Consider the following 27328-nt stretch of genomic DNA (forward strand, 5'->3'; position numbering starts at 1 on the left):
CAAGTATTTTAACTTCTTATTAATTTGGAAAAAATATGGAGAAGAATAAAGTGCAAAAATTCAGATATTTAGCATATTTTTATTTTGATGCAATTACAATTGATCTGCTTTTATTTGTAGATCTTAAATTTAGACTGTGAGTATAATCTTGTTTTTCACTAATATGGCTCCATAAATGCCTGTGAAGAGGCATGCACTGTTTTCTCTTACAACTATTAACTTCAATTTTGTTTCATTTGAAGACGTTTGAAGAATAGCAAAGCATCCACAGATGGGCACCGCTATCTCTTCCGAGGCCGGATTAACACAGAAGTGATGGAGGTTGAAAACATTGATGACGGAACAGGTGTGTATATAAATAATGTTAACAGATGAAGTCCTAGAATATCTATGTAGAGAAATGGCTCCATGTCTAAATCAACTCATTTTAAGCAAAATGATGTCTCTCAATTGACATATTTTTTAATTTAATTGGATTTTCTGATCATTATCTGACTTGCATAAAATCCTTTCAGAGCCATACCCCATTATTGAATTTATTTAGCTTAGGCCAGTAATCATACACACATTTTTGATGCGGTTTTGATGGTTTGTGGCTCAGTTTTTTTTAGCCAAAGCCAGAAGTGGATCTAAAACGAAAGAAAGATATAAAGAAAAGACTGATGCATCTCCTTTTTTTGTGTCCACTCCTGTGTTTGGCTTTAAAAGCCAAGCCAAAAACGACACTAAACGACACTAACAAAATATCTGTGCATGTAAATAGCAATCCCTGTGTCACGTAGGGTTTGCGGACCCACTGGGCCGTACCACCTTGGCGGTATGGCAGCTGGACAACAGGGCGCAGGTCAAAGTCTATAGTTCGTATACGGTACCTGTGGTAGCTCGGACAGTAGCAAGGCAGGCTCAGCTGGGACTAGGCAGCAGGCAGACGTCAGGCGTGGTGAAGCAGGTCAGGCGTGGTATACAGCTACAACTTTGGCTCAGCACAGTACTCGACCAGGATAGTACGGTATGCAGGGAACAGGAACAGGAATAGGAACAGGAACACACTAGGAGACCATTGCATAGACAAACTTAGGAAACATCAATAACACTCAGGCATAGAAGCAAGGGCCTGAACCCCTCTTATAGTTCAGGGACTCATGAGTTCAAAGTTCATCAAAGTCTGCACTCTATGGGATCCGGCTGAGGTGAGTGGAAGCGAGCGCTGGCATCTCCTGAGGAGGAGGTTGGGGCCAGCGCTCGCCCACTCGTGGCTGCGGCTGTCAGGGGGAGATTGGAGCTGATGGCCCGCAGCCACGGACATGACACCCTGGTTGATAGGGCACCTCCCTGACAACCCTCACTTAAGAAAACTGTGGTCATATACCGCGGGTGTCAGCTGTATATTACATCTAACAATTTGTTCTAATGGCCGGGTTCGGAGATCACAATATTGACCCAGGCCTCTAAGCCATTTGACAGAGGGAGTCCCATCTGTGAAGCTATCACCCCCTACGATGCGATCATGTGGTGCTGATGGGTTGCCATGGCAACCCAGGGGCCTAATGAAGGCCACCAGGTCTGCCAACTTAGTCCTCCTATTAGGTCACCCGTTGCATTCAAAATGCATTTATTTTTTTTGCCGTTAACAGCAGAATAACTGAGCCATTTTGCAAAAAAAAAAAGCATTTTGACCGAGCCATGACATTGCAAGTAAACAATATTTCTTTACCAACACATTTCAACTATAACAAAGCATCTTGTCTAAAGGGGTTGTCTGACGACAGAAAATGTTCCTAATTGGTTAGGAAATGTAAAATGGAGACACTTACTAATATACTTTCACTCTCGAAACTGCAAGGATGTCCAGATTTCTTTGTCCTTTGATGTGGCCCTGGAAGTGGAGCTTTTCCCCTTAGTTGTGACGTGCCGACAAAGCTTAGGATGCAGGGAGCCCCCCCACTCCTCTCTGTGTGTCGGTGACATAGTGAAGGGGTGGCCTGCCCATCTCAGTTCATTAGATAAGCCAGCCCCTTCTCTGTCAGGGCTAATATACAGTAGCTTTATGTAATCTGCAATTGTTCCTTTACCTCCTGCTCTCCTTATCTGTTATCTCATCCCCCCCCCCCCTTTACTGTCTGCACCGAGCTATCTGCTTTCAGTATGAGCTGTGCACAGCATCAATAATAAAGATGGCTCACACTGAAAACAGATCACTCCATGCTGAAAGTAAAGCGGGGAAGTGAGAGATAACAGATAAGTAGGGCAAGAGGAAAAGGAACAATTGCAGACTGGACATAAAGCTACAGTGTATTAGCCGTGACAAAGAACCACTTCATCACGTCACCGACACACAGAGAGGGGGGCGACCCGCATCGTAAGCTGTGTCGACACGTCACAGCTAAGAGAAGAAGCTCCAATTCCGGGGCCACATCACAGGACACAGAAATCTGGACATCCAAGCAGTTTCGAAAGTAAAAGTATATTAGTAAATGTCTTCAGTTAACATTTCCTAACAAATTAGGAACCTTTTCTGTCGTCAAACAACCCGTTTAAAACCCAAAAAAAAGAGACATTTACATGGCGTACTTATGTCACAAATTATATCACTTTATGAAGCTGCTAACACATTTATTGATGCATTAATAATTGCAAATATGGCTTCACTGCTACTTTATTAACATTTTATTACTCTGGGAGATTCATCTGTAGTACAAATTGCATATTGATGCTTTTAAATGAGCAAATAAATTGCATTACTTGCCAAACAAAGGATTACAACAGCTTTGATTGAAACTGTACGAATAGTCCTGATCTCTGACATGCGGTCACCTTTTCAATACAGGCCTCTTAATCTTCACAACTTTATTTCCTATTATTTAGCACATGGAGGTCAAGGGATATAATTGATAAAACAATATTTTATTCCCAGACATAATTAACACTAATACAACTCATATGATGATGTAACACAATATTCTGAAATCAATTATAATATTTCTCTTTCTCATAGACTTAGTTTGGTCCTTATCCAGTGATTATTGATCTCTCACAGTTTTTTACCAGTTCCGAATTACTTGTAGTTAGTGAAGAAAAGAAAATACTGCAGAAGTATAGGACAAAATGGGTACATACTGTAATCATTAGTGGGTACATTGCAACTTTCCCTGTATACAGTAAAGGATATAGTAGAAGTATATGTAGTTGTCACCAATTAAAAAAAAAAAAAAAAAATGTTGTGTCCATAAAAGAATGGTTTGAGATTAGTAAAAACAAGGTCTGCTTGTTTTCTAGAAAGAGCACCACACTTGCCCATGGGTTGTGGTTGGTATTGCAGCATCTAGTGAATGGGGCTGAACTGCAATACTAAACACATCCTATTAACACCAGTGGCGCTTTTTGTAGAGTACAAGAAAATCCTTTTTTCTAATCTTATACAACCTTCTTAACTATATGTATCTCAAAGCAAAGCACATTTTAAAGCAGAGTGGCCTATGCGATGGCACTGACAAAGACAGTTTTTCAGAGAGAATAACTACATTTATTCATAAAGTAGGACCTCTGCCTCACAGCACAGAGAAAATATATATATATGTGTTAGCGGTGGGTACTTGAGTTACCCCTAGCATACAGGATTTTTTCTATTAGTATAGACTTTGTATTGCCTTTGTGGATCTCTTATTAATTGCTAATGTAACTCTTGCTCTGATGGCAGATACTGTGCCTTTGAGTTCTGGAATGTGGCTGCACAATAGGGCCGACAATTGTTCATTTTTCTCCCTGGAAACATACAAACACACATCTGCTGGGAACAAGAGGACGGCATGGGGATGGAATATTTAGTCATTCACTTCCTGATAGACTTGCTAATAAATTCTAGAAGACGCTGACGTTTCCCAGCTTGAGCATATAATATGTGACTACATTCTGGCTACTCTAAGTGAATATGGTTAGCACTCATTACTCTTAAACCAGAATATTCTTTGTAACAATGTATTAAAGTTAAAGGGGTCCTGTATTGTTTTGTATATGAGTGTTAATTTTAAGGACCATGTGTTCAGGGGAACTAGCTGCTGACTCAAGCATGTCCATATAGACATGTATATCTACTTAAAATATACATGCATCTCTATGTGGGGACTTCTGTGCCCTGCAGGGCCGATTCTAGCTTTTCTGCTGCCTGAGGCGAAAATTGAAATGGCGCCCCCCAGATCTTGATTGACATTCACATCAAAAATCATACCACCCATTATCTCGCTGCAGAACATATAGTGACTACAGTACTGATTAGAGGCAGAATAAACATTTATATTAAGTGACTCACAGGTGACGTCTCCATCCAGTACAGACCTCTATGATGATCTCTCATCGGTGCCAGGCAAAAAGGAAATAATGATGATGACAGATGGTATTATCTTTAAAAGGATTTTGTTCGTTATTCGGTGGACGACGTGTATTACAGACCTGATGAAGGGACCGGTACGGTACAGAAACGCGTCGTCCACTGAATAAAGAACAACATCCTTTTAAAGATAATACCATCTGTCATTATGATTATTTCATTTTTGCCTGGTGCCGATGCCGTAAATACTGCACCTTTTGCTTTTACCTTTCGTCACATACATAGTGCCCCCCACAGGGCCCCATTAATATACTGCCCCCTGTAGAGTCCCCTCTAGACAGTGCCCCACAGAGCCCCCTGTAGACAGTCCCCCACATGCAGCCCCCTTCAGACAGTGGCCCACATACATAGTGCCCCCATATATAGTGCCCCCGATAGATAGTGCCCTACATAGCTCTTCCTGTAGTTAGTAGCCCCTGTAGATAGTGCCCCACATACAGCCCCTGAACATAGTGCCCCACATATAGAACCCTGTAGATAGTGCCCCACATATAGCTCCCTGCAGATAGTGCCCCTCATATTGCCCCCTGTAGATAGTGCCACCCCTATAAATAGTGCTAATATATAGCCCCCACATACAGCCCCATGTAGATAATGCTCCACATATAGCCCCAACATACACCCCCACTATAGGTAGTGCTCCACATATAGCCCCCATATACAACCCCCCTGTAGATAATGCTCCACATATAGCCCCCATGTACGCCCCCCCCAGTAGGTAGTGCTCCACATATAGCCCCCACATACAGCCCCCCTTTAAATAATGCTCCACATATAGCCCCCACATACAGCCTCCCCTGTAGATTATGTTACACATATAGCCCCCACATACAGCCCCCCTGTAGGTAGTGCTCCACATATAGCCCCTCACACTTTTAACAGAAAAAAATAACTTTACATATTTACCTTAACCCGTTTCCGTGTCGTCCTCTTGCAATGCAGGCGTGTTCTCTTCTGAGTAGATCTCCTGTGGCTGAACGACGCAAGTGGCACAATGACGTAATCGCGCCACTTGCGCCGTTAAAAGGCGCTGAGTGGCAGGGCAAGCCATTCTACCTGGCCAATCAGCGCCTTTCAATGTTGCATCGTTGAAAGGCGCTGATTGGCAGGCTGCCTTGCACTGTCATTTAACGACACAAGCAGCGCGATGACATCATCATGCCGCTTGCATCGTTAAAAGGTGCTGAGTGGCAGGGCCAGCCACTCTGCCTGGCCAATCAGCGCCTTCCAATGCTGCGTCGTTAAAAGTCGCTGATTGGCAGGCTGCCTAGCCTTGTCAGTCAACTACGCTAGTGGTGCGATGATGACATTGCGCCGCTTACGTCATTGAAAGGCACTGAATAGCTGGCTACGTTACATGACCCGCCATTCAGCGCTTATGCATCCTATAGAGACAGGTACAATTATAGTGCAGGAGGGGGTGGCGGCTCCTGGTTTTAGTGGCACTGCCCCCTCAGAGAGGCAAAAGGCCACCGCCTGATGCTCTGGTGCCCTGCCATATGTATAAAAAATAAACTCCCACAAAGTTATTATTTTTTTTTATACCCATAGAAATGAGGGGGACTACATTATTGTTTTATATAATTAATGGGCACCCATCCTACAAAAGAACGAATACACTTCTAACTAAATTAAGTGTCCAGTGATATGCATTCTGCTCCACCTCCATTACTACCTGCTAGTTATGAAAACTGGTAAACCTAAATATATGCTATATGGCGTTAAATATGTCTTTCCAGTGTTGGAGTAGGAACAAGGTCATTGAATACTTTGAGAGCCTACGTACTGCAGTTTTATATTAAACTATTCATAGAATACTGTACAACAGTAAAACGTGTGAATGGAAACACTTGTACTAAGGATCTTAAGAATTAAGTATATTGTCAAGCATTTTCCTGGAAACTATTTTGGAATATTTAACATGGTTTGAAATTACTTCATTAATTTCCTTTTCCCATCTTTATGACATAGTCAAAGGGAAAAACAAGCTAAAATTTTTGTCAAATAAAGTGTTCTTTTTTCAGAACTCTAGATATTTCATTGATTCTGAAGATTATCTAGTCACTTAAGAATATTTGAGGAAACACAATTGGGAGAGAGCTTAGTTTAGCAACAATCAAAGCATGTTTAAAGCCAATGTATTTTGGTGTTTTGTACAACTTTGTAATTTATTTTTATTAAAAATAATTTTTGCTTTTTCAGATACCTGGATAAATAGTACCTGTATCGTGCCCTGAAACCTGAATATGTCAGGTCAGCGGGACTGATAGGTTCGGTGGCAGCGGGTCCTGCAGGTTCCACCTGTTATCGATCACCTCTAAGTTCATAACTTAGAGGTGATTGATGACAGGTGGATCCACGCAGGACCCGCTGTCACCGAACCCGTCAGTCTTGCTGACCTCACAGATTCAGGTTTGGATAAAACGCCCCTAAAACAAGCTCTGTGCAGACACTGAACAAGCAGAGAATACTGCAAGAGTTCAGCTCTGAAGTCCAGAGAACTGTAAATATAGCTCTAGACTATAATACAGGCTGTAACACAGTAATAACAATAATAATAATAATAATAATAATAAGTATTTCAATGTATTTACAAAGTTACTCAGCTTTTTATGTGGATTTTTATTATCATTATTATTATTAGTACTTCTAGCTCCCGCATCGTGACGGATATATCCATTGCTCGGATCTCGTGGGGATTGCCACTGTACCCACGATATAAATGGCAGGAACACGGCTGTTATACACAGCCTGGCTCCTGCAGCAACTGCCGGAATTGGAGAGAACTCAGATTCTGACAGTTTAACCCCTTAGATGCCGTGATCAATTGCGATCGCAGCATCTAAGATGTTTGACAGAGAAAGGGAGCTCCCTTTGTCACGCCATCGGCACCCCCGTGACGTGATTGCGAGGTGCCGATGGATTGCCATGGCAGCCAGGAGCCTAACAAAGGCTTCCCTGACTATATTCTTATTAAGAAGTATCGGAGGCATGGGCAAATAGATTGCAGTAGTTTTACACTGGTATACTAAGCATACCAAAACATTATATCTTTGATAAGAAGATTGCATTGTGAAGTCTCTTAGTGGGACTGAATTTTTTTTTAAAAAAAACAACATTTCAATTTTATGAAAAAAAAAAAAAAAAAAAAGGAGGCAGTACTATATGTTCATGTATAATTTACAGGGAGAGACAAGGAGGCAGTACTATATGTTAATACATAATTTAAAGGAAGACACTGAGGGACAGTACTATATGTTCATATATCGTAGACAAGGAGGCAGTACCATCTGTGCCAACATCTGTAACCACCAAATTGCAATGAAACCTAAGCAAAATTAAGGGTGGTCAACACATATGTGTCACATATGCTGTTGAAATCAAATAAAAAATGTCATATTCTTATAGAAAAATATTAATGCAAAGAGGTCAACACTGTTCAGGTACATGGGGAAGTAGTTTTTATTTAACCATATTTAGGTGCTATATAAATTTTACATAGGCTCGTAGTGAATATACAATCCCTGTGTAACTGTATAAAGTAGGAAACGGTCATGCAAATTTATGGGATGGAGTATTATCTGTGCCTACATAAGTAGATGCACTATCTGTGCTTAAATCTGCCTTTAAAAGTGAAATGCAAGTAGCCAGTAGTGTCTGTGCCCACATATTCACCGGGAGAGGCAGGAAAACAGTAATATCTGTACCTACATCATTTACAAGGAGAGACAGAGAAATCTTAGTATCTGTGGCTGCATCATTTACTGGAAGTGGCAGGGAGGCAGAACTATCTGTACCTACATCATTTCCAGGTAGAAACTAGTATATGTGCCTACATTTGTGTTCACCATATTAAAGAGGTTTGTCTACAATTTACGTTTTTCACCTATCCACAGAATAGGTGATAAATGTCTGATCCCTGGGACCCACACCGATCACTAGAACAGGGTTCCCAAGCCCCCCTGATCCTCCTCACTGCATGAGCGCAGTGAGAAAGAGCTTAAAGAGGCACTGTCACCAGATTTTGCAGCCCCTATCTCCTATTGCAGCAGATCGGTGCTGCAATGTAGATTACAGTAACGTTTTTATTTTTAAAAAACGAGCATTTTTGGCCAAGTTATGACCATTTTTGTAGTTATGTAAATGAGGCTTGCAAAAGTCCAAGTGGGTGTGTTTAAAAGTAAAAGTCCAAGTGGGCGTGTATTATGTGCGTACATCGGGGCGTTTTTAATACTTTTACTAGCTGGGCGTTCTGAAGAGAAGTATCATCCACTTCTCTTCAGAACGCCCAGCTTCTGCTAGATCACGCTGTGACGTCACTCACAGGTCCTGCATCGTGTCAGACGAGCGAGGACACATCGGCACCAGAGGCTACAGTTGATTCTGCAGCAGCATCGGCGTTTGCAGGTAAGTATCTACATTGACTTACCTGCTAACGCCGAGGCTGCTGCAGAATCAACTGAAGCCTCTGGTGCCGATGTGTCCGACACGATGCAGGACCTGTGAGTGACGTCACAGATCTGCACTGCCAGAAGCTGGGCGTTCTGAAGAGAAGTGGATGATACTTCTCATCAGAGCGCCCAGCTAGTAAAAGTATTAAAAACGCCCCGATGTACGCACATAATACACGCCCACTTGGACTTTTACTTTTAAACACACCCACTTGGACTTTTGCAAGCCTCATTTGCATAACTACAAAAATGGTCATAACTTGGCCAAAAATGCTCGTTTTTAAAAAATAAAAACGTTACTCTTATCTACATTGCAGCGCCGATCTGCTGCAATAGCAGATAGGGGTTGCAAAATCTGGTGACAGAGCCTCTTTAAATAGAGTGGCAGTCGAGCATGCGTCCTGTTGTTCCATTCAATGCATATGGGGCTCGATAATAGCCGAGCGCTGTACTCGGCAGTCCTCGTGAGTCCCATAGACTTTGAATATAGCGACACCACTCATGCGTGTCTGCCGTTCTATTCAAGGTTCTCCTCACTGCAAATTGGTGATAAATGTCAATTGTGGGAAAACCCCTTTAATCTAAAACACAGAGATGTGATCGATTACAGGTCGATCCTGCGTGACAGAGACACGCAGGACCCGCTGTCATTGAACCCGTCAGTACCGCGTACCTGACGGATTCAGGTCTTAGTGCACGATACAACTGCTCTGTATACAGAATACAAAGCAGCTGTGTCTCAAAAATATTTCTAATAAAAAGTATTTTGAAAGTTGTACCAGTCACACTGAACCATGTACATATGGTGCCGTAATATAGATATACAAAGATATGCTGTAAACCAAGTAAAATTTTATCTCTTATATCTATACTATATAATGTATTCTTTTCTTCAATCATGTTTTACTAAAATATAAATACATATAATATTAATATTATATTGTCTGCATTGAAATAATGCTTTTATTTTTGCCTTTTTTAGCGGATTTCCATAGCAGTGGTAATCTTGTAGTCAATGGCTGGAAAATACACAACACAGCGAAGAACAAATGGTTTGTCTGTATGGCAAAGACACCAGAGGAGAAACAGGAGTGGCTGGAAGCAATCTTGAAAGAGAGGGAGAAGAGAAAAAGTAAGTACATGCACAGGTGCAGTAGACCTGAGGATTGGTTTTAGGGTGTCACCTACTCACAGGATTGTTTTTAAAGCGTTGCTAAGAAAACAATTCAGCAATAATTGTAATCATAACTTGCTTTTGGTGAATTCATGGGAATAATGAAATTTTGCCATATTATTACATAATTAAAATATATATTTTTTCAAGTATTATCATGATCCATTTTACTTGGTTTCTAAAATATAAGGAACAAATATAATTTGAAATTATGATATTATTGCTAAAAGCATGTGTTTCCTATTTAAAACATTCTTAAAACAATTTCTAAGTTTGAGCAGAAGTATGTTGTATCATACATTGATAGTATCTCAACAACATGGACGTAGGATTGTGCTATGAATATAGTACTTAAAGAGGCTCTGTCACCAGATTTTGCAACCCCTATCTCCTATTGCAGCAGATCGGCGCTGCAATGTAGATAAGAGTAACGTTTTTTGTTTTTTTTTAAAAACGAGCATTTTTGGCCAAGTTATGACCATTTTTATATTTATGTAAATGAGGCTTTCTAAAGTACAACTGGGCGTGTTTAAAGTTAAAGTACAACTGGGCGTGTATTATGTGCGTACATCTGGGCGTTTTTACTTCTTTTACTAGCTGGGCGTTGTGAATAGAAGTGTATGATGCTGACGAATCAGCATCATCCACTTCTCCGTTACCACCCAGCTTCTGGCAGTGCACAGACACACAGCGTGTTCTCGAGAGATCACGCTGTGAAGTCACTCACTTCCTGCCCCAGGTCCTGCATCGTGTCGGACGAGCGAGGACACATCGGCACCAGAGGCTACAGTTGATTCTGCAGCAGCATCGGCATTTGCAGGTAAGTAGCTACATCGACTTACCTGCAAACGCCGATGCTGCTGCAGAATCAACTGTAGCCTCTGGTGCCGATGTGTCCTCGCTCGTCCGACACGATGCAGGACCTGTGAGTGACGACACAGCGTGATCTCTCGAGAACACGCTGTCTGCACTGCCAGAAGCTGGGCGTTGTGAAGAGAAGTGGATGATGCCGATTCGTCAGCATCATACACTTCAATTCACAACGCCCAGCTAGTAAAAGAAGTAAAAACGCCCAGATGTACATACACAATACACGCCCAGTTGTACTTTAACTTGAAACACGCCCAGTTGTACTTTTGCAAGCCTCATTTGCATAACTACAAAAATGGTCATAACTTGGCCAAAAATGCTCGTTTTTTAAAAATAAAAACGTTACTGTAATCTACATTGCAGCGCCGATCTGCTGCAATAGGAGATAGGGGTTGCAAAATCTGGTGACAGAGCCTCTTTAAGTCAAACAAGGCTTTTACCAGAGAATGACAAATATGATCTGCTGCTCTCTGAATGTCTTTCCTATACCTATAAACAAGATAACTCAAGGAGATTCACGTTGATCAGAATTTATAGTGCAGTGAGGAAGGTGCATGTACGTAAAGTTTAGCCAATACTAAATGTATTTATTCCAAGAAAGGCAAATTAAATGTAACCTCAGACAGGAAAAGAAGGAACTTTCATTGTATGAATGAGACGCAGGGCCTATGTAAACAATGAAGGGGCACGGCACCCCAAGTCAATCCCAAAACTGATGCCCTAAGGATAGGGCAACGATATTGAAGTCCCAGAAAAACCCTGTTTTTAACTAAAGATGAATCATTATGTAATGAAAAGTTATGCACCATTCTTATGTACTTTGGGTTTCAATTCATTGCCATTTTAAAATCTTAGTTTGCACTCAGTGGATTAATACATTCTGGTTTACATCCAGAGGTTGAAAACCCATAGGTCTAGTCCACATAGCACCGTTTTATCTTATTCAATCCTGTAATTGACTTTAAAAGGGATTTATCTCACAAAATGTGCACTGTGAACAAGGCCTAATACCAAGAATGGATGCTGACAACAGAGGGCCGTTGTACAAGAACAGTATTTGGGTCCCTTGTTTTTAACCAGTTCAGGACCGGGCTATTTTGCGCCTTCAGGACCAGACACCGTTTAGCCATTTTTAGCACGTGTTAGTTAAATGGCTATAACTTTTTTATTTGTTGTGCTAACGACGTGATTTTTGCGACGTTTTTTTCCGTAGACAATGCAGGTTTCTTTTTTTATCGTTTTTATACACACCTTTTTTGCTATTTTAGAATTTTTATTCATAAAGTTTGAAAATAATAGTAAAAAGATAAGCTTTTTTACGTTTCAGCTATTTTTTTTGGGTAATAACATAATTTTACCCTAAAATTGACCTTTTATTTGTGATCATCATTGTCTACCGTAAATTTTAATATATTACATGTCTATATTAGGGTAATTGGGTCTGCGCTAGCGTTACAACAATGATTGGCGGGGGGGAAAGTTTTTTTTGGGGGTGGGTATTTTATGTGTATTTATTATTATTTTTTTTTTTGCACTTTACTTTACTATTTTTTTATTACTATGGTCTGTCTCTCAAAGGTCAAAAAAGACCTTTGGGGAACTTTATATATCTTTTTTCTTTCTTTTACACCATGTTTTTCCACTGTAACTGGAGCTGCACAGCAGCCCCAGTTACAGGGGAAATCAGCCCTCTCATAGTGACAATTGTCACTAATAGGGCTGTGCTGGGTCTAGTAAGACCCAGCAGCAGTCTGTCAGTAACGGCACCCGGCGATCATGTGACCAGCGCCGCTGCTGCTGTCTCTATTCCTATACACAGCATTCATTGAGCGCTGTGTAAAAGAGATCGGAGAAGACAGAAGCAACGAAAGCTGCTTCTATCCTCTCCTCAGGGTCCCCAGCAGTCACTGACAGCCGGAGACCCGACATTCAGCTGCCCGATCGCGCAGGCAGCAAGTTAAAACCCGAGCCGTAAAAAGTCTATGGCTCGGGTTTTAAGGACCCTGACCGCTGTCCGTAAAAATACAGCCAGCGGTCGGGAACCAGTTAAATTGCCAATTTGATGACATTGAGGGGCATTGATTAGCCATAGACTTATAGCTTTCTTGAAAATCTATCACCTGTAATTGTGAGACATGAATGGCAATGACCATAGTCCCTTACAGGTGCTCTAATAGATTTCATGGAGCACTATTATTTTTTCTTTACAGAATTAGTGGGCCCTTTTGATTTTGCAGCAGCAATAGCACAGTTTAGACATATACTCCATGTCCACCCCTAATACTTCTTACAGCTAAAAGTTTGCTACATTTGTACAGTATTTAGTCTACATAATCTTTTGTGAGCTAAATATATCAAGGGCAGCACGCACTTCTCTCCTGTCTCAATAGTTTGCCACAATTTATTAGTAAAATATAACAGCCTGGAGCTCACAGAGGATTGTCTAGATTGGATATAAATACAGGTGGCCATAAACATTAGATTAATCCAGCACTGGGGTGAGACAGTAACACTTACCATGAAGCTGCAGCACGTCTGTCTGTGACTTTATCACTCTGCTCATGCTCCCCACCCTTCCCTATAGTCTTGTATGGGCAGCGTGTCTGTGTCTCTCCTTGCTCTCTCCTTCTGCTCCTCCCTTCCCTCCCGATAGATGTGTATTGGCATGTAGTGAAAAGACACACTCCCACTTCCTGCAGTCCATCTGTAACTAGACACGGATTTTGCTTGGCAACAGGGGGTGGACAGTAGATTACAGGAAGGGAGACACCTAGTAGCAGTAACTTCACACAGAATTTTAACAGTAAATTACGTGGATATATATCAGATATACTAAAAGATTAGCATAAGTTGTTTGAAACGTTAATTTCCATTTAAGGCCTCATGCACATGATCATATAGATCCCCAATAAAAATAAAAATGCATGAGCCCATACTATACTTCCAATTGCCTCTGATTTCATACCAAAAAAATATAAAGCAACAAAGTGGCAATCCATTGCCGATTTCTGCCTTCGATTATTGTGATGGCTATGGCAAACATTGAAAAAATTGATTGGCCAAAATGGTCACTATTTGCCAACTTTCATGTGCTGTGTATGGCCACATTTATTTGTGAGAAGTATTAGGTCTGTCAGTATTGTGTATGTTTACAGCTGCTGGATGTACAGTAGACAAGAATGTAGCTTGGGCTTTGTAGGAGCACAGCTCAGATGTCACATGCATAAGATAACCTATGCAACCCTTCATTTTAAGTGGGAGTTTCCTGGTATAAAGGATATGGCGCTGAAAGTAATGTCTAGAGCCACATTTGCTCGACATGTTTCTTCTGTGTTCCTGTAATCCCTATTTAAATTATTTTTTTAAATATGCGCTTCACTCAGCACAGGATGCAATATGAGTCATAGCTAAAAAAGCCTCTTGGAAATAGCATAACAGTTGTAAACAGTCTCCCTAAATTAGGTATGTCTTAAGAAATTTCAAACCATTCCACCTACTGCATTCTGCATTGTTAAACTTCCATTGCGTGTAGCGGGCAATAAACAATGTCCATGACAACCTAAACAACGGATATCATATTCTGTAAAATTCCACTGAGAACTAGACGCATCCTACAGTCATGTCCCATGTAAATCATGATCCTGGCTCCAAACCGTAGAGATACTTTAAGTGTGGATTTACTTCTTTCAAATATACTAAAACTGAGAATGTCTTAGTCATTATTCACACTTGGATTTGATTAGTCAATCTTCAAAAATTGGAATGGAATCACGAAGTGTGGAATAGGAGAACCTTTCTTTAGGAATGTTTTCCTCTTCGTTCTGTTGAGATTCTTTCCTATTATTGGATAAACATGGCATTTCTATGTTGGGATTATTGGGAATGCCAGAGGACAGGACAGGTTGAAATACAGCGTGTCCGATCCCTGTTTACCACCAACATCTGTTATGGTCCTATTAGAGGGCATGATATGGGCCGTGAAAATTAGCAAGATAGCTCTTGATTGGCGCTCGTTTGCTTCATTCACAAGGCGCAATGATCAATTATTTATGGGGACGAACTATCGTTATTATGATCATAAGTCCACAGAAATTTTCATCATGTCAGCATCACATGTCCCTGTTTAGAAGATCAGCCGACGAATGAGCATTTGCCTGATCATTGGCCCGTGTAAATGGCCTTTAGTCCGCTGGTCACCAAAAATATGAAATTATCGGAGGGACAAAAATCTTATAGCTAGAGCCCGCTTTATAGTGCTCACTATAAAAGTAAACTTTGGTTCTGTATATTGACCTTTTGGCATATGAAACATTTAAAGATTATAAAGTATTTTTACCCAAAACCAAACAAACAAAAAAATATAATGTAAAGTATAATAAAACAACACAAAATCATTCACTTTTCTCTTGCAATTCTCTGATGGATTCCTCGTCAATCAATTGTCTCAACTAAGTAACAGAAATGTGTATGGTGGAGTTATTGCTTTGGTAAACTTATCCTGTGTTGTATGGATGTGTCGTGATAATTCCTGGAACGGGCTGTGCTAGCCTCTTAGTTTTCTTCATGGAAGTGGCTTTTACCATAGTTATATTAGTGTAGGTGGAGGAGCTTGGGGAATTTCATAGGTTTCTTAAAGGCTACCTGGATAAACCAAGATTAGAATAACAAAATACAGTAATAAGTCAATTATAAATTTTGGTGTTAACTTTATTAAGGGAAAACCACTCAGGTAATTTGTATATTAATGCTTGTAGCTTGTATTGTTCTTCATGTTTCATGTCTAATGCTATATAGAGGATCTGTAATAGAGCATCCAAAGAAATATTTGGGGCCATACTGTACCTCTGTGTTCCTCTAATTTCATATGCTGTATTATAACGTATTGCTTCTTGGTGAGAAAAAGATGCATTACAGCAGCAATATACAGCTTCTTAAAGCGGAACCGTACCAACTCTGCGTGTCACTGCACATGCCCTGTGTACACAACTTCGCCATGTGTATAATTAGGCCTAATACCAAAGCAAGATGGTGATAGTGCTGAGGTAGACCGATGTTACTTGGTTTTCATAGTTGTTGATATCATACATAACGCAATGACGCACATTATGCACTGACATACTGTAGCTACAGTAATGAATGCTTTATGTCAACTCCACAGGTCTAACACTAGGTATGGAGCAGGATACCTGGATGATGATATCAGAACAAGGAGAAAAACTTTACAAAATGATGTGTAATAAAGGAAATCTAATCAAAGACCGAAAGAAGAAACTGACGACCATACCAAAGTGTTTTCTTGGCAGGTAAACATGTTACCATATCTCACACTCTATTTCTTGTTATGTACTTTTTATATTCTTATGTGTTCTTTGTCCATTTTCCTGTGTCGTACTAAGGTATATAACATAATAACATATTCTCCAAAGTTTTGTGTTATCCCTATTTAGGCAGCTCTATTATAAAACGTTAATATTTGTTCAACTACTTCCTCAGAGAAAAAGGAATAAAGTCAAGAAAAAACACAATGGAGGGATTTATTCACTTTTCTGAAAAAAGACTTTTGGCCTTTTGACGCCGCCTGAGCCACTTTTGTGGAAAGGGGTATGGCTTCCCAAAAGGGGTGGGACCACAGCTGCCCAACAAATTGATTATAATATACACTAGAAAACTGGCTTAAATTATACCTGGCATTAATTCCACCCTGTGGGGCATAACAAGGTGCCCCCCCCCCCAAATTGAACGACCCCCCCATCGGACAATTGAGTAATAAAAAAAAAAGTATGCTCACCTCACCGCTCCTCTTCTATCCTGTAGGTCCCTTCAGTCTCCCTGCGGCTCATACAACGTCCTGACACTGGGCAGTTTCAGGGCCTTGTATGAGCCACAGTATGCTGAGGGATCCTGAGGAGTGGTGAGGTGAGTATACTTCTTTTTTATCTTATATCCGATGGAAAGGGGAGGAATGGATGGTGCACGACCACGGTCGTTGTGCCATAATTGTGGCGCACGTTCAGCCTAAAGATGCAACACTTTTATGTGGCACCTCTTACCCAGTCTTAATAAATTCCCTCCAATGTATTTGTAGTAACATGAGAAAAAAAACTAATTGAACATGATTTCCACGCAAATGTATAAATTCCCCATATACTAGTATATCAGAAGTTTGAGCAGTAGTTGAAGTTTGGCAATTATGTTTAATTTACATACTGAAATATTAAAATTTTTCTGTTTTGTTGTGGTGGATATTTTTTGCAAATGTGACAACAGGAAGTCCAGCCATATTGGTTGTTGGTCGGTTGCTGCTATGGAATGAGCTTCTCACAAAATGTCAGTTGATGCTCAGTTTCTGAGAAGATAATTCAGATGTGACAACCGGTATGACTGCACTTCCTGTGATCACTTTTGCAAAAATGGCCTCCACAACCAATCAGGGAAATGGCAATATACCGTAACTGTAAGTCAGTAAAACTTAATTATTAGACTTTGCCTTCAACTTCTGATACAGTAGTAAGAGGCCATTTTTTTTTTTTTTTGTTTCAAATTCTTATTAAACAACAATCACGAGAAATTCTGCCTAGTGTGGAATCATCAAGCGAATAAACTTTTAAAAGGTGCATTCATTTCTATCACCACTGCTTCATGGACTGCTACAGTTTCTTCCCATATTTATTTGTGGCCTCCTTTTCTATCCATTTACTAATAGGACAGATTTTCTAATCTTGTGTCTTATATTTAGAACTATTTACACTGGCCAATTATCATCACAAAATTCCTATTTTATGAGCAATTATCAATATAATAGACTAGCGTAAATGCAGAGAAAAGATCAACGATGAATCATTTATCGTTGATCTTCATTCATTGATTGTGTCAATGTAAAAATTCACGTTTTTGGCAGCACGATTTGTAAATCTCAATGTGCTCTTAAGGACATTTACATGGTCACAAGGCAACAATGATGCTCCTCGTTTCTCGACCCGATGGAAATTACAATCAGATCCCGATCACGATTTTTCTAACCACTGATTGTCCCATTCTATGTCAAATCACATAGACGGCCAGGATACTAGTTAATGTATGCAGTCACCTTAGCTCACAGTAAGACGTAAACCTAACAGAAATTTGTTAATGTTTAAGAATGAGCAGTTTCTGGAAGTGATTTTTAATTTATTTCTGGTTCCTTGCAGTGAATTTGTGGAGTGGCTACTGGAAATTGGAGAAATTCACAAACCAGAAGAAGGCGTTAACCTTGGCCAAGCTTTACTGGAGAATGGAATAATTCATCATGGTAACTAGTGCATGCTAAGACACATTCTGCAAGGGCAAAACGATTGATATCCATTATACATAAGTTCATACAATTAATATATTCATAAAAGCAATTGCAGTAATAAAAAATATCCACCTTTTGTATGAAACCAAATTCAGTTTTATAGAGTGAGAATTCATATGAGATTGTGAATTTGTAATATATAAAAACACATTTTTGCTCCTCTTGTTATGCAATTAAAATGTTGTTGTGGCATATTACAATATTTGGCCAAAAGTATGTGGACATTCCCCCTAATCAAGAGGGACAATGGTCTAGGTGTAAAGGATCTGCCAGGCACAGCTTCGGGGTTAACTCCCAGAACTAATCAGTCAGCACCTGAGAATACATCCCTGAGACTGACTCCTGCTTCCACCATTCAGGCTGGCAGGCTTAGGAGTGGGAGAGCCTATCGTAACCTGGCCAGACTCAGCTAGCTCCCGCCCTCGGTCTATTTAAGCCTGCACTTCCTGTCCCTCGGTGCTTGTTATTGCTTGTGTTTCCCTCCTTGTGGTTTCCTGGCCCAGCTACAGCTCCTGCTATTTTTGATCCTGCTCCATACAGACCCTGGCTTACCGACTACTCTTCTGCTTTTCGTTTTGTACCTCGCACACTCCTGGCTTGACTCGGCTCGTTCACCACTCTGGTTGCTCACGGTGTTGCCGTGGGCAACGGCCCCTTCTCCTTGCTTGTGTTCCTTTGTATGTTTGTCGTGTTTGTCGTGCACTTACTGAGCGCAGGGACCGCCGCCCAGTTGTACCCCGTCGCCTAGGGCGGGTCGTTGCAAGTAGGCAGGGTCAGAGTGGCGGGTAGATTAGGGCTCACTTGTCCGTCTCCCTACCCCCTGCCATTACATAATAACAAGCCCATACCTAGTCTACCCCTGGTCCCTGACACCACTATGGATCCCCGCGAGACCCTGGCTCAGCAAATGCAGGGTCTCTCCCTACAGGTTCAGGCCCTGGCTCAGAGGGTCAACCAGCCTGATGCTACCCTGGTAGTTCCCCCCACCGCACCTCTTGAACCCCACCTCAAGTTGCCCGACCGGTTCTCAGGGGACCGGAGGGCTTTTCTCTCCTTTCGGGAGAGTTGTAGGCTTTACTTTCGTTTAAAGCCTCATTCCTCAGGTTCTGAGAGCCAGCGGGTGGGTATAATTATGTCCCGGCTCCAGGAAGGGCCCAAAGAGTGGGCCTTCTCCTTGGCTCCTGACGCCCCTGAACTTTCCTCCGTTGATTGTTTCTTTTCTGCTCTCGGACTTATTTATGACGAGACTGACAGGACTGCCTTTGCCGAGAGTCAGCTGGTGACCTTAAGTCAGGGTAAGAGACCTGTTGAGGAGTATTGCTCTGACTTTCGGAAATGGTGCGTAGCTTCTCGGTGGAATGACCCTGCCTTAAGGTGCCAGTTTAGGTTGGGTCTGTCGAATGCCCTGAAAGACCTGCTAGTTAGCTATCCCTCTTCTGACTCCCTAGACCAGGTTATGGCTTTAGCGATACGACTTGACCGACGTCTCAGGGAACGACAACGTGAACGTTTATGTGTTTTCTCCTCCGACTCCCCCATGATGCCTCCCGAAGCTCCGTTGCTTCGTTCCTCCCCGAAAGATTCAGAGATACCTATGCAACTCGGGGCCTCCGTGTCCCCCCAACAACGTAGAGAATTCCGCAGGAAGAATGGTCTCTGCTTCTACTGTGGGGACGACAAGCATCAAGTGAACAACTGTCCTAAGCGTAAGATTGCAGCCAGAGAACTTCCGCGTCTAAGTGATCATCGGGGAGGTCACTTGGGCGCACAGGTATTTCCCGTAAATATGAAACGTACTAAGATCTTGCTTCCCTTTCAGGTCTCTTTTGGTGGTAGGTCTGCTACCGGCAGTGCCTTCGTGGATTCTGGGTCCTCTACTAATATCATGTCTGTGGAATTTGCTATGTCCCTTGCTATGCCTCTGATTGATTTGCCTAAACCTGTCCCGGTAGTGGGTATCGACTCCACTCCTCTTGCTAATGGTTATTTTACACAGCATACCCCTGTTTTTGAACTCCTTGTTGGCTCCATGCATTTGGAGCTGTGCTCTGTACCGTTGATGCAGGGATTATCGTACGATTTGGTTCTAGGTCTTCCCTGGTTGCAGTTGCATAATCCTACGTTTGACTGGAATACTGGGGAGCTAACCAAATGGGGTAATGAATGTTGTACGTCATGTTTTTCTGTTAATTCTATTTCTCCCGCTAAGGAGGCGAATACGCTACCAGAGTTTGTTCAGGACTTCGCTGATGTTTTCTCTAGGGAGGCCTCCGAAGTGTTACCTCCTCATAGAGAATACGATTGCGCTATCGAATTGGTACCAGGAGCTAAGCTTCCTAAGGGTAGGATATTTAATCTTTCTTGTCCCGAACGTGAAGCTATGAGAGTGTATATCCAGGAATCCCTGGCCAAGGGTTACATTCGTCCCTCTTCTTCTCCGGTAGGTGCTGGCTTCTTCTTCGTGGGGAAGAAGGATGGTGGTCTTAGGCCATGCATTGACTACCGTAGCCTGAATAAGGTCACGGTAAGGAACCAGTATCCCCTTCCTTTGATTCCTGATCTCTTTAATCAGGTTCAGGGGGCCCAATGGTTTTCTAAATTGGATCTACGGGGGGCGTATAACCTTATTCGCATCAAAGAGGGGGATGAGTGGAAGACTGCGTTTAACACGCCCGAAGGCCATTTCGAATACCTCGTCATGCCCTTTGGGTTGTGTAATGCCCCTGCGGTCTTCCAGAATTTCATAAATGAGATTTTGAGAAATTACCTGGGGATTTTTCTGGTAGTGTACCTTGATGACATACTGGTGTTTTCCAAGGACTGGTCCTCCCACATTGAGCATGTCAGGAAGGTGCTCCAGGTCCTTCGGGAAAATAAACTGTTTGCCAAAACCGAAAAATGTGTGTTTGCGATACAGGAGATTCCATTTTTGGGTCAAATCCTCACTCCTCATGAATTTCGCATGGACCCCGCCAAGGTTCAGGCTGTGGCGGAATGGGTCCAACCTGCCTCCCTGAAGGCGTTACAGTGTTTTTTGGGGTTCGCTAATTATTACAGGAGATTTATTGCTAACTTCTCGGTCATCGCTAAGCCCCTTACGGACCTCACTCGCAAAGGGGCTGATCTCCTCCACTGGCCTCCTGAGGCTGTCCAGGCTTTTGAGGTCCTTAAGAAGTGCTTTGTCTCGGCCCCGGTGCTGGTTCAGCCCAACCAAATGGAGCCATTTATCGTGGAAGTTGACGCATCTGAGGTGGGAGTGGGGGCTGTCTTGTCCCAGGGTACCAGGTCCCTCACCCATCTCCGCCCCTGTGCTTACTTCTCCAGGAAGTTTTCGCCAACTGAAAGTAACTATGATATTGGCAACCGCGAACTCTTAGCCATTAAATGGGCATTTGAAGAGTGGCGCCACTTCCTGGAGGGGGCTAGGCACCAGGTAACGGTCCTTACCGACCACAAGAATCTGGTTTTCCTAGAATCTGCCCGGAGGCTAAACCCGAGACAAGCTCGATGGGCGTTATTTTTTACCAGATTCAATTTTTTGGTTACCTATAGGGCTGGGTCTAAAAATATTAAGGCTGATGCACTGTCGCGTAGCTTCATGGCCAGCCCTCCTTCGGAGGAAGATCCTGCTTGTATTTTGCCTCCAGGTATAATCATTTCCTCGATCGATTCTGATTTAGTTTCTGATATTGCTGCTGATCAAGGTGCAGCTCCCGGGAACCTTCCTGAGAACAAGCTGTTTGTTCCCCTGCAATTCCGGCTAAGGGTACTTAGGGAAAATCATGACTCCGCACTATCTGGCCATCCAGGCACCATGGGTACCAAACACCTCATTACCAGAAATTATTGGTGGCCTGGGTTGCCTAAAGACGTTAAGGCCTACGTCGCCGCTTGTGAGGTTTGTGCCAGGTCCAAGACTCCCAGGTCCCGACCAGCGGGCTTACTGCGTTCGTTGCCCATTCCCCAGAGACCTTGGACACATATCTCCATGGATTTTATCACCGATTTGCCTCCATCCCAAGGCAAGTCGGTGGTGTGGGTGGTGGTGGACCGCTTCAGTAAGATGTACCACTTTGTGCCCCTCAAGAAACTACCCAACGCCAAAACGTTGGCTACCTTGTTTGTCAAACACATCCTGCGTCTCCATGGGGTCCCTGTCAATATTGTTTCGGACAGAGGGGTACAATTTGTTTCATTGTTTTGGAGAGCCTTCTGTATGAAGTTGGGGATTGATCTGTCCTTCTCCTCTGCCTTCCATCCTGAAACCAATGGCCAAACGGAGAGGACTAATCAATCTCTAGAACAATACTTAAGGTGTTTTGTCTCTGACTGTCAATTTGATTGGGTCTCTTTCATTCCCCTCGCCGAATTTTCCCTTAATAACCGGGTCAGTAACTCGTCAGGGGTCTCTCCTTTTTTTTGTAATTTTGGGTTTAATCCACGGTTCTCCTCCGTTTCACCTGGTAGTTCCAACAATCCCGAGGTAGAGGTCGTTCATCGGGAACTGTGCACAGTCTGGGCCCAGGTTCAGAAAAACCTAGAGGTGTCCCAGAGCGTACAAAAAACTCAGGCTGATAGAAAACGTTCTGCTAACCCCCTGTTTATGGTCGGGGATCTGGTGTGGTTGTCGTCTAGGAACTTGCGTCTCAAGGTTCCGTCCAAGAAGTTTGCTCCCCGGTTTATTGGGCCATATAAGGTCATTGAGGTCCTCAATCCTGTCTCCTTCCGGCTGGAGTTACCCCCGTCTTTTCGGATACACGACGTGTTTCATGCCTCCCTCCTCAAACGCTGCTCCCCGTCCTTGGCTCCCTCGAGGAGACCTCCTGTTCCCATCCTCACCCCGGAGGGGGTGGAATTCGAGGTGGCCAGGATTGTGGACAGCAAGATGGTCCAAGGCTCCCTCCAGTACCTGGTCCATTGGAGAGGATACGGGCCCGAGGAGAGGACTTGGGTACCCGCCCGGGATGTTCACGCTGGGGTATTGGTCAGGAGGTTCCACCTGCGTTTCCCCAGTAAGCCAGGTCCACTTAGAAAGGGTCCGGTGGCCCCTCATAAAAGGGGGGGTACTGTAAAGGATCTGCCAGGCACAGCTTCGGGGTTAACTCCCAGAACAGTCAGCACCTGAGAATACATCCCTGAGACTGACTCCTGCTTCCACCATTCAGGCTGGCAGGCTTAGGAGTGGGAGAGCCTATCGTAACCTGGCCAGACTCAGCTAGCTCCCGCCCTCGATCTATTTAAGCCTGCACTTCCTGTCCCTCGGTGCTTGTTATTGCTTGTGTTTCCCTCCTTGTGGTTTCCTGGCCCAGCTACAGCTCCTGCTATTTTTGATCCTGCTCCATACAGACCCTGGCTTACCGACTACTCTTCTGCTTTTCGTTTTGTACCTCGCACACTCCTGGCTTGACTCGGCTCGTTCACCACTCTGGTTGCTCACGGTGTTGCCGTGGGCAACGGCCCCTTTTCCTTGCTTGTGTTCCTTTGTATGTTTGTCGTGTTTGTCGTGCACTTACTGAGCGCAGGGACCGCCGCCCAGTTGTACCCCGTCGCCTAGGGCGGGTCGTTGCAAGTAGGCAGGGTCAGAGTGGCGGGTAGATTAGGGCTCACTTGTCCGTCTCCCTACCCCCTGCCATTACACTAGGCTTGTTTTTCAGGGTTCGGGCTAGGCCCCTTATTTCCAGTAAAGGGTAATGCTTCAGCATACAAAGACATTTTAGACAATTGTATGCTTCCAAATTAGTGAGAACAGTTTTAGGAAGGCCATTTCCTGTTTTAGCATGACTGTGCCCCAGTGCACAAAGCAAGGTCCATAAAGGCATGGTCAGAAAAGTTTGGTGTGGAGGAACTGTGGCCTGCATAGAGCTCTGAGCTGAACCCCATCGAACACCTTTGGGATGAATTGTAATGCCCATTGCAAGAAAGACCTGCTCGTCCAATATCAGTTTCTAACCTTACAAATGCTGTTTTGGCAGAATGGACACAAATTCCCACAGACGCACTCCAAAATCTTGTGGAAACTCTTCCCAGAAGAGTGGAGACTGTTATAGCTTCAATAAGGGGGCCCCTCCATATTAACGCCCAAGGCTTTGGAATGGGATGTCCAACAGGTTTATATATTGTTTGATGGTCAGATGGCCACATACTTTTGGACTGATTGTTACTGTACATTTTTTTCAAAAGGGGGTTTTCCCACATTAATGTTTTATTGATAGTATAGGTCATAAGGCATTGGTCGTAGGGGTCTGCCTTTTTTAGCCCTATTCCATTTCTCCCATACAGTGAAGGAAATAAGTATTTGATCCCTTGCTGATTTTGTAGTTTGCCCACTGTCAAAGACATGAACAGTCTAGAATTTTTAGGCTAGGTTAATTTTACCAGTGAGAGATAGATTATATAAAAAAAAAAAGAAAATCACATTGTCAAAATTATATATATTTATTTGCATTGTGTACAGAGAAATAAGTACTTGATCCCCTACCAACCATTAAGAGTTCAGCCTCCTCCAGACCAGTTACACGCTCCAAATCAACTTGGTGCCTGCATTAAAGACAGCTGTCTTAAATGGTCACCTGTATAAAACACTCCTGTCCACACACTCAATTAATCAGTCTGACTCTAAACTCTACAACATGGGCAAGACCAAAGAGCTTTCTAAGGATGTCAGGGACAAGATCATAGACCTGCACAAGGCTGGAATGGGCTACAAAACCATAAGTAAGACGCTGGGTGAGAAGGAGACAACTGTTGGTGCAATAGTAAGAAAATGGAAGACATACAAAATGACTGTCAATCGACATTGATCTGGGGCTCCATGCAAAATCTCACCTCGTGGGGTATCCTTTATCCTGAGGAAGGTGAGAGCTCAGCCGAAAACTACACGGGGGAACTTGTTAATGATCTCAAGGCAGCTGGGACCACAGTCACCAAGAAAACCATTGGTAACTGTTAGGGATCTGCCAGGTACTTCATCTAGGTATACTCCTGGGATTAATCAATCCACACCTGAGGCCAGACCTGTTCGACTGACACCATCTCCCACCAAACAGGGTGGCAGGCTCAGGAGTGGGAGAGCCTATCGCGGCCTGGTCTGTCGGAGTTAGCTCCGCCCCCTGTCCTTTATTACCTGCCCTGTTCTCTCCCTCAGTGCTTGTAATTCTTTTGGATTCCTGGCCCCACTGCTGCTTGCTCCAGCCTGCTTCTGCCGTGCTTCTGCCTTGCTGCAGTTCTCTTGACCTGCTTTGCTTTGCCCCTGGCTTGCTTCTGTCTCCTTGCCCGCTTGGGTGTACTCACTTCGTCCTGGTCCTGACTGTCCGTTCGCCGCTCCGTTTCCTCGTGGCGTTCCGTCGCTACTGCCCCTTCCCTTGCATGTTCCCTGTTTGTTTTCCTGTGCACTTAGACAGCGTAGGGACCGCCGCCCAGTTGTACCTCGTCGCCTAGGGCGGGTCGTTGCAAGTAGGCAGGGACAGGGCGGTGGGTAGATTAGGGCTCACTTTCCCTTCACCTCCTTCCGGCCATTACATAATTACAAGCCCTTACCTAGTCTACCATTTCTCCTACGCTGACGCTATCATGGACCCCCTTGAGACCCTGGCCCAGCAGATGCAGGGCCTCTCACTACAGGTCCAGGCCCTGGCCCAAAGGGTCAATCAGGGTGACGCTGCTTTAGTAGTACCCCTCACCTCACCTCTAGAACCCGACCTCAAGTTACCTGACCGGTTCTCAGGGGACCGTAAGACGTTTCTCTCCTTCCGGGAGAGTTGCAGACTGTATTTCCGCCTAAAGCCCCACTCCTCAGGTTCCGAGAACCAGCGGGTGGGTATCATCATATCCCGACTCCAGGAAGGGCCCCAAGAGTGGGCCTTCTCCTTGGCTCCTGACGCCCCTGAACTTTCCTCTGTTGATCGTTTTTTCTCTGCCCTCGGACTCATTTACGACGAGACTGACAGGACTGCCTTAGCCGAGAGTCAGCTGGTGACCTTACGTCAGGGTAGGAGACCGGTTGAGGAATACTGTTCTGATTTTAGGAAGTGGTGCGTAGCTTCTCAGTGGAACGATCCGGCCCTAAGGTGCCAGTTTAGGTTAGGATTATCTGACGCCCTGAAGGATCTGCTGGTTAGCTACCCCTCGTCTGACTCCCTTGACCAGGTTATGGCCCTAGCAGTACGACTTGACCGACGTCTCAGGGAACGTCAGCTAGAACGCTTCAGTGTGCTCCCCTCTGACTTTTCTGCGATCCCCCCCGAGGTCCCGTCTCCTCGCCCCTCCACGGAGGACTCGGAGGTACCTATGCAACTCGGGGCCTCCATGTCCCCTCGACAACGTAGGGAGTTTCGCAGAATGAATGGTCTCTGCTTCTACTGTGGGGACGACAAGCATCTACTGAACACCTGTCCCAGGCGCAAGAATAAGAAGCCGGAAAACTTCCGCGCCTAAGTGATCATCGGGGAGGTCACTTGGGCGCACAGGTATTTCCCGTTAATGTGAAACGCAATAAAATTTTGCTTCCCTTTCAGGTCTCGTTTGCTGGCCGGGCTGCCACGGGCAGTGCTTTCGTGGATTCAGGGTCATCTGCTAATATCATGTCTGCGGAATTTGCTATGTCTCTAAAGATGCCTTGTATTGATTTACCTTATCCTATCCCTGTAGTAGGAATCGACTCAACTCCCCTTGCTAATGGTTATTTTACTCAGCATACCCCTGTTTTTGAACTCCTTGTTGGCTCCATGCATTTGGAGCAGTGCTCTGTACTGGTGATGCAGGGATTATCGTGTGATCTGGTTTTAGGCCTTCCCTGGTTGCAGTTGCATAATCCCACGTTTGATTGGAATACTGGGGATCTCACCAAATGGGGTAATGAATGTCTTATGTCATGTCTTTCTGTTAACTCTATTTCTCCCCGGGAGGAGGTAAACACGCTTCCTGAGTTTGTTCAGGACTTCGCCGATGTGTTTTCTAAGGAGGCCTCCGAGGTGTTGCCCCCCCATAGAGATTACGATTGCGCTATCGATTTGGTGCCTGGTGCCAAGCTTCCTAAGGGTAGGATATTTAATCTTTCATGTCCTGAACGTGAAGCCATGAGGGTGTATATCCAAGAATGCCTGGCCAAGGGTTTCATT

General features: G+C 43.6%; 1 protein-coding gene across 2 annotated transcripts in view; it reads left to right on the forward strand.

Moving 5' to 3' along the window:
* PREX2 (phosphatidylinositol-3,4,5-trisphosphate dependent Rac exchange factor 2) overlaps positions 1-27328 on the forward strand; it is a 340136-nt gene that overhangs the window by 110484 nt on the left and 202324 nt on the right. For both annotated transcript variants that reach the window (XM_075826126.1, XM_075826128.1), the window contains exons 8-11: positions 243-346; positions 9818-9967; positions 16038-16182; positions 18067-18167. In XM_075826126.1, coding sequence (XP_075682241.1) covers positions 243-346; positions 9818-9967; positions 16038-16182; positions 18067-18167 — 500 coding nt within the window. The remainder of the gene's footprint in view (positions 1-242; positions 347-9817; positions 9968-16037; positions 16183-18066; positions 18168-27328) is intronic.

Source organism: Rhinoderma darwinii, chromosome 5 (genome assembly GCF_050947455.1).
Source record: "Rhinoderma darwinii isolate aRhiDar2 chromosome 5, aRhiDar2.hap1, whole genome shotgun sequence".
NCBI lineage: Eukaryota > Metazoa > Chordata > Amphibia > Anura > Rhinodermatidae > Rhinoderma > Rhinoderma darwinii.